This window comes from Xyrauchen texanus, chromosome 8, assembly GCF_025860055.1.
Source record: "Xyrauchen texanus isolate HMW12.3.18 chromosome 8, RBS_HiC_50CHRs, whole genome shotgun sequence".
NCBI lineage: Eukaryota > Metazoa > Chordata > Actinopteri > Cypriniformes > Catostomidae > Xyrauchen > Xyrauchen texanus.
Window position 1 is genome coordinate 47393308 of NC_068283.1, and position 13384 is coordinate 47406691.

The window sequence follows — 13384 nt, forward strand, 5'->3', positions numbered from 1 at the left end:
GGATCAGGAGTCTCCAGAGTGTGCATTATGTTCATTCAGAGGTAAAACATTACATCTGCTAGACAGGAAAGAGTATTTTGTTTTCCTGCGTGCAATATTTCACAGGACTTGGACATAATGGATGAGGAAGTTGTAGTTCATATAATTATTCACTGTTTATAAAAGCCAAATAATCTTTGGTTTTATTATTTAGTGTTATGAATACACATTATTTTTATTGTGTTTATTGTTTAATACAGAGTGATTGAATTTGAATGTTTAGTCAGTTTTCTGATTAAATTCTGCTTCGCTTGAGACTCTCATCTTCAGAAAGACTTAAAGAAAAAGTAAATGATTGCACACATTGCCCAGCTGCTTTTCTGAGAGATCAGACTTACTACTTTCACCTGGCAGACGATAACACAGTAAAACATATCCCATAGAGCTACATTGAAGGAGGGACTCAGGTCATATATAGAGACCAATGTTCAATATGCTCGTTTTTATTTTAGTACCTAATGTCAAAATAATGTTTGTAATCTTAATTAAGCTATAAATGTAAAGATGTGATTGACAGGTCGTCAAATATGAAGTTTAGAAAATACATTTAGGGACATTTCCAGTATGACGTATTTTATTGTTGCATTGTAAAAGCACACAAGAGATTCTGGACAAAAGATTTGGGAGAAATTACTAATGCATCTGAGTGTTGACATTTGGGCATGTGTTATTTATACAGCACTAAACACGTTCACTTCACAGGGTTAATTTGCATGAATATGAGGCAGAGGAGCCACATCTATTTATTTATTGCATTTGGAAAACTGTAACATAGTGGAGACTCTATAAAATAAATCCCACACAAGAACTGAAACTCATATTAATACATCCAGAAATAAACAAGAACTGACAATGAAAACAGGGGAATAATCACAAGAGCCAATGAACAAAGACCAGACAAAGGAACTACAAAACCCAAAATGCATCAAAGGACACAGAGAGAACAAGATACATAAATGGTGACTCCTAGTGGTCACCAGTGTAATCCTCACAGACATTGTTTTCAATGTAATTTAACAATAACTGAATTCTCTGGTTATCAAATACATCTTGTAAGTATATTACAATAATTATTGATGTGTTTTTTTTTCTCACTATTCTACTCTGTAAAATGCTTCTGTGTTGATGTACAGATGAGTTCAGACTTACTAAAGTGAGAAACTCATTTCAAACTGTGTTATCTTTATCAAGAAGCTAAAAAAGCATCTTTTATATTCTCCACTACATGAATTCATCTAAACTGTCAATAGCTTCCTGTTTTGAGTATTTTCTCCAGTTGTCTGGGATCTTTCCTCTCTCCTGGAATGTTTGATTGTAGAAGATTTCAAGATCTTTCTGGAATCTGCACACAAACCATTTCCAGTACGGGAATTCAGAGACATCAGGAGTGATGCTCCACTTAGCAAAAACTCCTCCTGCTTTTCTGTATTCTCTCCAGAGGACTGAGACCTGATTTGGGCCTTTGGGATGAAAAGATCGATCACTTGCTACTGCTGTTGTGCAGATGCTTGTAGAAAGATTTGTTGTTCCAGTGTAATATTTGCCATTAACTCCATCCACTCGATGGAAAGGAACACTGTGATCTCCATCATGGTCTTCTATTGTGTTGGTGCAGATTGCAGCACAGAAAGGACACTGAGCCCAACAGCACTGACAGAAGTGACCAATCAGAATCTCATCTGGTCTGTACTTGTAGTCCAGCTTCACTGGGAAAGTCTCTGCACTGAATTTACTGCTTAAGTCAGATATTACTGGAGGAAGTTCTTTTTTCATCACATCTTGTAGGAGTTTGATATTAACATCATCATGACTCACTCCACTGAAGTCTTTAACAGAGAATATCAGCACATCTGAGAGCTTCTGTGTGAAACACTTCAACCACAAATCAACATCTCCACTGTTCACTTGAACATGTTCAGTAGATTCATGAGCTGCTTCAACATCTCCACTGTTCACTTGAACATGTTCAGTAGATTCATGAGCTGCGTTCATGATCTTCTGCTGCAGGAGTTTGATGTTCTTCATCATCTTGGGCCGAACACTGACACTGAACTTATCAGTGATGTACTGACTGACTTTATCTCTGATGAAACTCTTGAAGTGATCTCTGGGATCATGAATGTAGTTCATGTATTTGTCAAAGTTCTCCTCTTCTGCCAGTGTCTTCAGGATGTGTTTCTCCAGTTTAGATCTGTTTCCATTCAGTGATTCACAGTTTGTTCTCATTTCTTCTGCTAAATCTCTGGCAGTGTTCTTGTAGACACTCTGTTCAATGGGATCTTTCAGTTTCTGACAGATGATCTCACCAAAAACAGCAGCTGATGATGCACCTTTATAATATTTCTGGAAAACACTGAAGTACTCTCGTCTCTTCCTTTCAAAATATATTACAGGATCATTGACTTCTCTGAACAGTTTGTGTTGGTCAGTGAAAGTCTTATTTGCTCTCTTACAGATAGAAAACACCAAATCCATGAAGAATTCATTCGTGAACTCATAGTTCACTGGTCCATTCTGATGTTTTAAAAATCTTGTCTTTATATATTCTGTGAGTTGTTGAATGTAGCTGATGTTGTAGCCCATCTTTGAAATGTTAAATAACAGGATCATTTTGTCTGTCTCATGAGCAATTTCACAGACTAACGATCTTATTTGTGTTTCATCCTCATTAGACAGAGTAAAACACTCCCAAGATTTATCTGTTGCTGGTACAAGTCTGTTGGAATTTATACATTTTTTTGTATAAATACAGAGTTTCTTTGACCGCAAATAATCTGAATAACTCGGCACACAGAAAATATCCCCGTTCATGATGTGATCTTCAGGAGCACTTTCATAGATTTCACTGAGGAGTTGTTTCATATCTCTTATTATGTCCATGTCTTTGATTTGAGGAGTGTCTCTGAATGTCATCTTAACACACTCTTCCCAAAAGCAATCAAACTCTTTCTTCAGAGTTTCTTCATCATTTGCTTTGTCTTTGAGTGTTAAGGCAAGTTCTTTGCTTATTTCAAAGAGAGTGTTTTCATGTTGTGTTTTCTGAGCATCAATCTCTTTCTTCAAATCTCGCTGTTGAAGAATCTCATTTAATTTTCTTTTTGTTTCTCTCACAATGTTTTCTTGAATTTTTATTTTCCACTGAATCAGTATTTCTTTATCTTTTTCTTTCTCATAGAACTCAGACATCAACATTTTCACTTCTTCACTTTTATCTTTCAGTTCTGTTTGAAGATCTGTTTCCTGAATCTCATGAATTGCTTCATTTTCTATGTTGTTTTGTAGTTTGTTCTCAATTTCCAGCATGGCACTCCGAAGACTCCAGGTCCACTTGCTGTATTCTGTATCTAGTCTCCTGTTTGCTGCGAACTTTGAGAAATGAAAACACAAAACACTCTAAACAAAAAAATACTTTGAGAAAGAACAGATGTCTTGAACTTCTTGAGACTACGTCCACATTAATCCGGATACATTTGAAAACAATTTATCTTTAACAACATTATCACAGTGGATATCAGGCACAACTTGGGCCGCCATCTTGATTGTTTTGGGTTGAATGGATCACATGACTGTGTCAGATGACAACAAATGCGACATTGTTTTCAAATGTGTCTGTTTCCCCCCCTTTTCCCAGTTCACACTACAACACAAAGATGGTGTTTCTAAATTTGTTCACAGTGTGTTTTCAAAAAGCTCTGTTTTCACTTTACAAAAAAGCGCTGTCTCAGTGTGGATGAAAGGAAAAATGTAGATAAAAAGATGTGTTTTCAACAATTAGTGTGGACGTGGCCTCAGTGGTGGTGTGGTTAGAGGGCAAATCTATTATTATAACTACTAATTCAAAGAACTACAACCAACAACCATGAAATGCTAAAACTCACTTTCACTGAAGCACGTCTTTCAGTCCAGATCTTCTTCATCTGCTCTCTCCACTTAACATGTTTTCTCTCTAGTTCATCTTTTCTCTGTTCTTCAGAAGTCTTTTGTTGCTCTTCTCTCATATTTCTCTCTTCTTGCACTTGCAGTTCATTTTTCTCCACTTGTTCTTTGTTTATTTCTGTGTCATATTTGGTCTGAAGATTTTCTTTTTCTGAAGTTAAAAAGAACTTCATGTCTCAAAAACGCACCTTTAGACACATGTGTTCTGTTTAATTAGTAGTGCTGGGTCTAGATTGTTTTTAGTGAAGGTAGCATAAAGACCTAATTTTTATTAAGTTCAGGTTGCAAAGAGGTGACTGTTACAATGTTTAACATTATTCAAGATTGTTCTGCACCATGCAAAGTTTCAGCGCTTGATAAACAATGATTTTTTCCCCTTCTGCTCAAGTATGCAAAGGGGCCACGGTGCCTTGAATGTCTATAACTGTAATGAATGTTGCCTATAATGCTTTTATATAATACAGCCTTTTGCAACATGGTGAACAATACATAGCAGTGTCAGAATATAAGCTCCAGGTGAAAGTAAATTAAATAAGGCATAAATAAATTACTAATGTATATAACAAATCATCAAAGGAATAATAATAATACTGTATAAAATTATAATAAAAATTGGACCACAATAAATAATTGTTGGGTTATAATAAAAATAAATAAAAACTGAATTCCAAAATGTTAGTGAGTGAAGTAGTAGGTCTTGCTCACCTTGTTCATTAAAAAGAGTGTTTTGTAAAATATATGTAGGTAAATATATATATATTTTTTATCACTGTATTGTGGAAAACTGGAAAACATGCATTAAGTACTTTAACTAGATTTTTACATTTCAGTAAACATGTTGAATGTATTTGGCTACAACGGCTGATAGGATTCATTTAAAATTATGATTTACAATACATTTTATGTTATTTATTAAGCACACAATTTCAAAATGGGGCCCCGGGTTGGTCGGTTGCTTGCGGCCTCAGAACTCATAAACCCACCCATGGGTGTTACCAATTTGCATCGCCTCATGTGGCCTTTAAACATGTGTGAATTTACTGCGACAGCAGTGGCAAAATTGGACACCAATTCCAAAAGTTAAGTCAGGAAATGTCTGGGCTTGCCGCATTGTATTTCTGATGTAGCGTTGTTTGGAAGAAATGCCTTACAACTCCAATGGTGATGGATAGTATGGGAGGGTATTTATGATGAAGTTTTAGGGTGGGCTGATCTGTGGAAGGTACCCCAGGCCAGGCTAAGTTTTCTAATAAGATCCAAATAAGACACCCTTCACAGCCCTGGAAATTTGTCTCTGTGTTGCAAGAGAAATCTAAAGCATATGTTGGCCGGCTGCAAGCCCGCCTTGGCACAATGACGGTACAGGTTCTGGGGGTGAATGGCGCCTTGTAGTGCCATTTCAAAGATGCAAAAAATCAATATCCCAGACTTTGACTTCAACTGTGCCTTGCTAGTGGAACAACCTGCCAATTTTCACCTGAGCAGCTGGTTCTCTAACCTCCTTCAAAAAGCATCAAAAGACACCGCTCTTTTGTGAGCACTTGACCCAATCCCTTTAGTGAACTGTTTTCTTCTTTGGATAGTTTTTTTTATTCTTCTACCACAGTCTCTCACCCTACTTGCTATGAGTACTTCTCTAAATATCTGTGAAACTACAGAACTTCTCTAACTGCTGCCCTCCCTAAGAGCCTGTAGCCCTGACGATCAAAGCCTACAGTGCTGCTGGGAAGGCTGCTCCACCCTGCTTCCATGCCCCTTCTCCAGGTCCATCAGGCCAAGGCTTTGAAAGAGCTACACGAGGGTAGATCTGATCCCGGTGTGCTACAATAAATGCGCTCAGCGACCGACCTCGCCCTCCGAGCGACCAAGGTCACAGCGCACGCAAATGATGTCCAGGAGCACCACTTGTGGCTCGAGATGAGGGATGGTCGAGATGAGGGATGTGGACAAGGCACAGTTCCTGAACTCCCCCATTCCCCATGTCGGTCTCTTCATTGACACTGTTGAGGACTTCGCCCAGCAGTTCTTAGCAGTGAAACAGCAGACTGAGGCGATCCAGCACATCTTGCTCCAGCGCGGCTCAAGAGTGCATACCCCGTCTGTTCACCGAGGGTGTCCCCCTGCGAGCTCAGCTCTCGGCAAGGGATGACCCCCGCTTCTCGACCGGTCGCAAAGACCCCCAGTGTCACTACATCGACACAATGTCTCGTTCCCTTACAACAGTAACAGAGACATTTTTCGGGGGCTTGGGTAGCTCAGCGAGTAAAGACGCTGAAAACCACCCCTGGAGTCGTGAGTTTGAATACAGGGCATGCTCTGATTGACTCTAGCCAGGTCTCTGAGGCAACCAAATTGGCCTGGTTGCTAGGGAGGGTAGAGTCACATGGGGTCACCTCCTCGTGGTCGCTATAATGTAGTTCACTCTCGGTGGGGCACGTGCCGCACTCAGCAGGCCACATGATAAGATGCGCGGATTGACAGTCTCGGGCACGGAGGCAACTGAGATTCGTCCTCCACCACCCATATAGAGGCAAGTCACTACGCCATCACAAGGACTTAGAGCACATTGGGAATTGGGCATACCAAATTGGGGAGACTAAATGGTGGGGGGGCGTGGGGAATAAATATATCTAAAAAAATTGTGGGGTTTTTCAATTTATGAGTAAAAAAAGGTATTGTGGTAAACATTACTTGGACATTACAACATAAACTGCACATATTCCTACCCCAGACATTCTTATCTAACAACTTATTAACAACATAAACATAGCTCCTATAAAATTTGCTTTTGGGGAATGAGTGTGTGTAATTTATGTTGTAGAACAACATTTTTAAGTATCGTCAAGTAATGTTTACCACAGACCTTATTTTACTAATAAATCCGAAACTGCCTTTATAAAAAACCATAGAAAATTCCCGAGGGAACCCATAGTGAATTCTGTTCCTGGTTTATGGACTAAAACCTGAACCGCTCTATTGTAACAAATAGTTCCAATGGCACAGTGAAACAAAATAATAATAATAATAATAATTACAAATAAAACACATTTTTTTAAAATATGTTCACACTCACCTCTTTCTCTGTCCTGCTGCTCCATTGTGAAATACTGTGAACTTTCATATTCAGTACAGATCAGATGTTGTCCTCCATTACTGTGTACAATCTCTTCACATTTCTCCATCAGTTGAGCAGAAGTGCTGTTTCTCTCCAGTCTGAAGTGTCTGTCGTTGCATTTGTGAATGATTTCCTGTATAATGTCATTGACTTGAGTGTGTGACTCGTGTGTGGTGATCATCATGGTGTGTTGATAAACAGTGTGAGAGAAAGAGTTGAGCAGCATCTCCACACACTCTTTCTCTTCTCTTGAACACTGATCATGTTTCAGTACCAGAAGGATCACATGAGGTCCTGGAGCAGACAGAGACACACACTCTTTCACTATCTGTGTCACCTGATGGAGTGAGATGTTTGGAGATTTGATGACTGTCATGTGTCTTCCTCCAACTCTCTCTACAACATCTGGAGGTTCTTCAGTCTCAAACGCTGCTCTTCCTAACAGGAAGTTTCCCACTCGACTGTTTCCTGAAGCATTCGTCCCCAGCAGAACAATCCTCACTGTGAAATATAAAAATGTAAAACACAGAACACATGTGATATTGGTTAAATTCGGTTCATCTGTTTTGTAAGCAATAAAACAGCCCATAATTTCCATAAACTGTTCATAACTTCATGCTTATCTATCCGAAGACTTACTTAAAGGGGATGTTCTTTGCTCCATGTTTTTCTAATATTAGGTTTTATGACAGGAGTCACTGCAGAAAACAAAAGTTTTACACTGGGGAACAACACATCAACAAATACAAACACAAATCAATTTAAATGTTTTGAACAATTCTTTCAGGCAGCAATGGATGTGTAAAAAAATAGGGTTTACATTTTCTTAGATATTGGCCTTCTAATGTCTCTTTACCTGCTCTTATTTGAAAATGATGATGCTGATAAGAACTAAATAAATGTGCTAATTTCAGATCCTGCGAAATCAGAATTAAAGTTTTGCTGCTTTTCATCTATATCTATTAGCTTTAAGGTCTAAATAGATATGCTAGTTGACAAACTTAATGTCCAGGAGATATAAGCATTTAAAATCTGCTTTCTGTATCTTCCAATATGGATCAAACATTTTCATGACTCAATCTGCACTTCAGACTTTCTGTCCTATCAAATGCTTTTTGGATGACCCTCCCTTTCCAACAGTTCAGCGTGTCTGGCTGTGTCTAAATGCCGCTGATCAAGCATTCGCAGGGCACTTCGAAGGGAGCACAGTCCATGAAATAGGGTCATTCCAAACAGATTGTCTGATAAGATTCGCTTAAAAAAGTGAGTTCTGTATCACCTTTCAGCCCTATGAATCTCTCACAGGGGAGGGTAATTATCTTCAAAGGAAATAGGGCATAGGGCGGGTGATCATTTCTGAATAGAACGCACCAACGCGAGAGCTAGACTTAAAAGAGTAGTTTTCTTTTAAGAAACTGAACATGAATATACTCTTCCTGAACATTGCTGTAGATTATATCTCACCTTTGCTCTCAGTGTCAGACATGATGATATCTCCGTCTCTCTCTTTAGTCTTCAGCTGCTGATTGTATTTATTTTAATCTTGCTGTATTTCTGGTTAATTAATTCCACTAATCCTTGATTCCATAAAGACATAAAAAACACTTTGTAAAACATTTCTTCAAATGTATGCAATAATTCTAAAATCATATCATTTACACTCCACAAAATCTCTTAAATGGTACAACTGTACTTGTTATGTTTAACAATTAGCATAACTGAAGCCAATATTTATGCTCAAGAGATTTTTGAAAGTGAGACAAGTGAAACTGAATGAGGTTTTAGCTTATAAAGGTATTAATCACCCTTGTTTATTAAACCAAACTCATCTTTTGTACTGTAGCTTATATTAAGATTTCATAAAGCAAACATAAAGAAGGTCTTAAACAGAAATGAGATACCTGTATGTCGAAGTTTCATGAAGTTTCCTTGTTTTTGACATGGAAGCAGGAACAGTTCTCTGTGTGGGTGGAGTCTGTGGACTTAGTGACTCAGCTCAAATATATTTACTGTTTTTCTCTCTGCTCAGACAAGTTCAGACATATGCTTCAATTAAACGTCCTGATCCTGTAGGAATGAGGCACAACATGAAAAAGAGAAATAAATACAGTTCAAATATATTGTATATGTACATATGTGTATGCAGTGCATAAGAGTGATTTTAAATCTGTTTAGCTTTTTGGTGCACACCTACCCACAAACTCTTACATCTGGATGTCGAAGCAGCGCATAGTTTTTTTTGTGCACATATTAGCAAATGAGTCTATTTACATGAGAAGGAGAAGCAGTACAGCAGCAGCCGAGAAGCGGGAGTTTCGGTGTTGAGTCTATTTTTGCGTATGTGGTGGGGTGAGCAACGACAGACACAGTGGGTGTGGAGTCAGACCTCGGAGAAGCATTTATTGGAAATAATAATAAAAAAAACATAAACATAAAAAAAACATAAATGGGAAAATAAAGTGTCCAGGGGCAAAGTGTCCAAAATAAAGGGGGATCTGGCATCCTCGCGGTGAGACGGCATGGTCCAGGGTATGAGCGGGGTTCGGCAGCCACACGTGCACCCCTCTTTTGTTCCAGGGAGCGAGGGGCAGTGGTGTCTTTGGCGGCCTGTCTTCCCAGGTTTGCGGTTGGTGTGAGGGGAAGGCGGCACAGCAACACATGTAATTGCACCGTACACTTCTGGCTTTGCTACTGGACCTGCGAGGATGCCAGTGTGTACATTCAAGGATATAGAAGCCGGCTTCCCGAGGAGGGGTCTGCTCTACATTTTTATGGCAGCTGTGATGAGGCTATAATTACATCAGGTGCGCCTCATCAATCGCTGCCTGAAGAGGCTTATTAAAAATGCAACTCTCCTCCCTCCTGCCAACTCCTGTCCTGACCCTAGCTGAAGGATATGACATTCTTCTTCGGCGTGCGGTGTAAAACAGGCATTACGGACTCACATACACACATGCACAAGCTCTGTCATACACATCCACCCTCTCTGTCTTTTAAAATTACAGATACATTGTGTGCTCTATAGGTAGGTTACAACAGGGCAAAAGGCTCCTTTGATTTACTTTCCACCAAAACACAAAGCAGCAACATAAACTACCACTGCACTTTCCTAAACACCTGTTTGTCACTATGCGCAAATATTTCATGGCCTATGAGATTATTGTGTGTAATTTCTAAAAGTTACTTTTGAGGTAACTTGATTTTAAATGTTATTTTAACAAAGGAATGCAAACGGCCAGGACGAATTACCGGTTTTACACTTTTAATTTCCGTTACTATCGAAAATTCAACATGCTCCAAATTTTAATACTGACAGTGGTGTTAATGTTCGTTAGCTTCCCACTATTGTCTTGAAATAGTCTTGAAATAGTCTGATGACGAACAGGAAATGTTCATGGGTCAGAAACATCACAGCTGAATCCTCCCCAAATGTGAGGTAAAAGGCACCCTCGCCACCTTTTTTAAAAAGTGAATTGAATTGAAAACAACCTTCTGTAATCGCTACACACTCCATCAGCGGGCGTGAACGACATGGTCAGGTTGTGCTTTCACATTGGCCGCATCTCTTGTGCACAGAAAAAGTTATCTCTGGCTTCCTATGGCAAATATTTTCTTTAATAAGGCCATAACCACATTTTTGAGAGGGGGTAATTGATAAATACAACAAGTTAGGACTTCATGAAATCGTATATACATTAGTAGGAGGACACATCACAATGCCAAAAAATAAATAATACATAAACCCTGAACCCACACAGGATTGGGTGCTTCAATCATCAGCATTCAGTCAAACGACAGAAACTGTCCCTGCGTCGAGAGTTTGCATAAAGACTGACAGCCAAGGGCGTAGCCAGGAAATGGCTTTTGGGTGGGCCTCAATAAAACTGGATGGGCCAAGTTCTTGTCCAAATTTTATTTGATTACATTTTCCTTAACAACGGAAAAGAGGCACATTGAAACAGTTATTTCACACTTTCAGAAATCTGAATATTAAATAAGTAAAACATATAAATAACAGCATTTCTTTGTTAAAACTATTGTATAAAAATAGACTATTTTGTCCGAAATGCAGGCATGACTCACATAACAGTAAACTGAATCATTAGCTTGCCATTGAGTCCGTTTAGCTGGAGAGAGAGAGACTGCAGATTTTTTAAGCTTATATCTTCTGAGAAATAATTTTGCCAACGTTTAGAAATACACAAGCATACAGATTACCTTAATCCTTATAAATATGGACTAAAAGCAGCAAAAGTTTAACTGTCATTTGACTGGATCTTTAATCATAGTAACGAAAGCATAAATGTAGTATATTCCTGAACAGTATAAATCTATACACTGACCTCTGGTGGTGAGATGATGTAACTGCAGGTCCAGATCTTACAGTAGAAACAACTGCAGAACAGGCTGAAAGCAGCTCTCGGTTGATCAAGGTCAGGTCAAACAACAGTTCAGTTTCACAACCCCACATTTTTTGCCTAAATCAGTCCAGTGTGTTTATCATAGTAACCTGTGTCTGCTTTAATGCTTTTTATAACATTTTAAATGCACCAGATGCCAGCCTGCAGTTAAACTACAGTTCTTGTTTATTAAGCCCAATGGTCAATGGATGTAGAAAATATGTCCTGCCTTACAGGTAAAGAGCCAATCACCATTTAGAAACAGACATCACCTGTCTTTTTGGAATTGGATGTGTAAAAAAATAGGGTTTACATTTTCTTAGATATTGACCTTCTAATGTCTCTTTACCTGCTCTTATTTGAAAATGATGATGCTGATAAGAACTAAATAAATGTGCTAATTTCAGATCCTGTGAAATCAGAATTAAAGTTTTGCTGCTTTTCATATATATCTATTAGCTTTAAGGTCTAATAGATATATGTGCTAGTTGACAAACTTAATGTCCAGGAGATATAAGCATTTAAAATACTTTCTGTATCTTCCAATATGGATCAAACATTTTCATGACTCAATCTGCACTTCAGACTTTGTCCAATCAAATGCTTTTTGGATGCACCTCCCTTTCCAATGGTTCAGCGTGTCTGGCTGTCTAAATGCCGCTGATCAAGCATTCGCAGGGCACTTCGAAGGGAGCACAGTCCATGAAATAGGGTCATTCCAAACAGATTGTCTGATAAGAATCTCTTAAAAAAGTGAGTTCTGTATCACCTTTCACCCCTCTGAATCTCTCACAGGGGAGGGTAATTGCCTTCAAAGGAAATAGGGCATAGGGCGGGTGATCATTTCTGAATAGCACGCACCAACGCGAGAGCTAGACTTAAAGGAGTAGTTTTCTTTAAAGAAACTGAACATGAACATACTCTTCCTGAACATTGCTGTAGATTATATCTCACCTTTGCTCTCAGTGTCAGACATGATGATATCTCCGTCTCTCTCTTTAGTCTTCAGCTGCTGATTGTATTTATTTTAATCTTGCTGTATTTCTGGTTAATTAATTCCACTAATCCTTGATCCATAAAGACATAAAAAACACTTTGTAAAGCATTTCTTCAAATTTATGCAATAATTTTAAAATCATATCATTTACACTCCACAAAATCTCTTAAATGGTACAACTGTACTTGTTATGTTTAACAATTAGCATAACTGAAGCCAATATTTATGCTATATATTGAGACGGTTCTGTGACAGAAGATGAAAGTGAAACTGAATGAGGTTTTGGCTTTAATAAAGGTATTAATCACCCTTGTTTATTAAACCAAACTCATCTTTTGTACTGTAGCTCATATTAACATTTCATAAAGCAAACATAAAGAAGGTCTTAAACAGAAATGAGATACCTGTATGTCGAAGTTTCATGAAGTTTTCTTGTTTTTGACATGGAAGCAGGAACAGTTCTCTGTGTGGGTGGAGTCTGTGGACTTAGTGACTCAGCTCAAATATATTTACTGTTTTTCTCTCTGCTCAGACAAGTTCAGACATATGCTTCAATTAAACGTCCTGTAGGAATGAGGCACAACATGAAAAAGAGAAATAAATACAGTTCAAATATATTGTATATGTACATATGTGTATGCAGTGCATAAGAGTGATTTTAAATCTGTTTAGCTTTTTGGTGCACACCTACCCACAAACTCTTACATCTGGATGTCGAAGCAGCAGCATAGTTTTTTTTGTGCACATATTAGCAAATGAGTCTATTTACATGAGAAGGAGAAGCAGTACAGCAGCAGCCGAGAAGCGGGAGTTTCGGTGTTGAGTCTATTTTTGCGTATGTGGTGGGGTGAGCAACGACAGACACAGTGGGTGTGGCGTCAGACCTCGGAGAAGCAT

At 38.5% G+C, this 13384-nt stretch overlaps 1 protein-coding gene across 3 annotated transcripts; it reads right to left on the minus strand.

Moving 5' to 3' along the window:
* Nucleotides 1-545: 545 nt before the first annotated feature.
* LOC127648286 (interferon-induced very large GTPase 1-like) lies at nt 546-13031 on the minus strand. 3 transcript variants are annotated; one of them, XM_052132877.1, is made up of 7 exons: nt 12892-13031; nt 12445-12557; nt 8992-9157; nt 8555-8667; nt 7049-7788; nt 3918-4126; nt 546-3405 (listed from the first exon to the last, which is right to left on the minus strand). In XM_052132877.1, the coding sequence occupies exons 5-7, from the start codon at nt 7686-7688 to the stop codon at nt 1261-1263; spliced, it is 2994 nt and encodes a 997-aa protein (XP_051988837.1). In that variant the 5' UTR covers nt 7689-7788; nt 8555-8667; nt 8992-9157; nt 12445-12557; nt 12892-13031; the 3' UTR covers nt 546-1260. The 3 variants fall into 3 exon arrangements, with proteins under 3 accessions (XP_051988837.1, XP_051988839.1, XP_051988838.1); XM_052132879.1 differs by lacking the exons at nt 8555-8667; nt 8992-9157; XM_052132878.1 differs by lacking the exons at nt 8992-9157; nt 12445-12557 and having other exon boundaries at nt 12892-12941.
* Nucleotides 13032-13384: the final 353 nt, after the last annotated feature.

What these genes read in the sequence shown, in the direction of transcription:
- LOC127648286 (XM_052132879.1), bottom strand. Translation starts at nt 7,688, where the DNA reads ATGGAAATTATGGGCTGTTTTATTGCTTACAAAACAGATGAACCGAAT. An exon ending in GCAGCAGGACAGAGAAAGAG is followed by an intron (nt 4,127 to 7,048) that starts GTGAGTGTGAAC and finishes TTTTAACTTCAG; the next exon opens with AAAAAGAAAATCTTCAGACC. An exon ending in AAAGACGTGCTTCAGTGAAA is followed by an intron (nt 3,406 to 3,917) that starts GTGAGTTTTAGC and finishes CATTTCTCAAAG; the next exon opens with TTCGCAGCAAACAGGAGACT.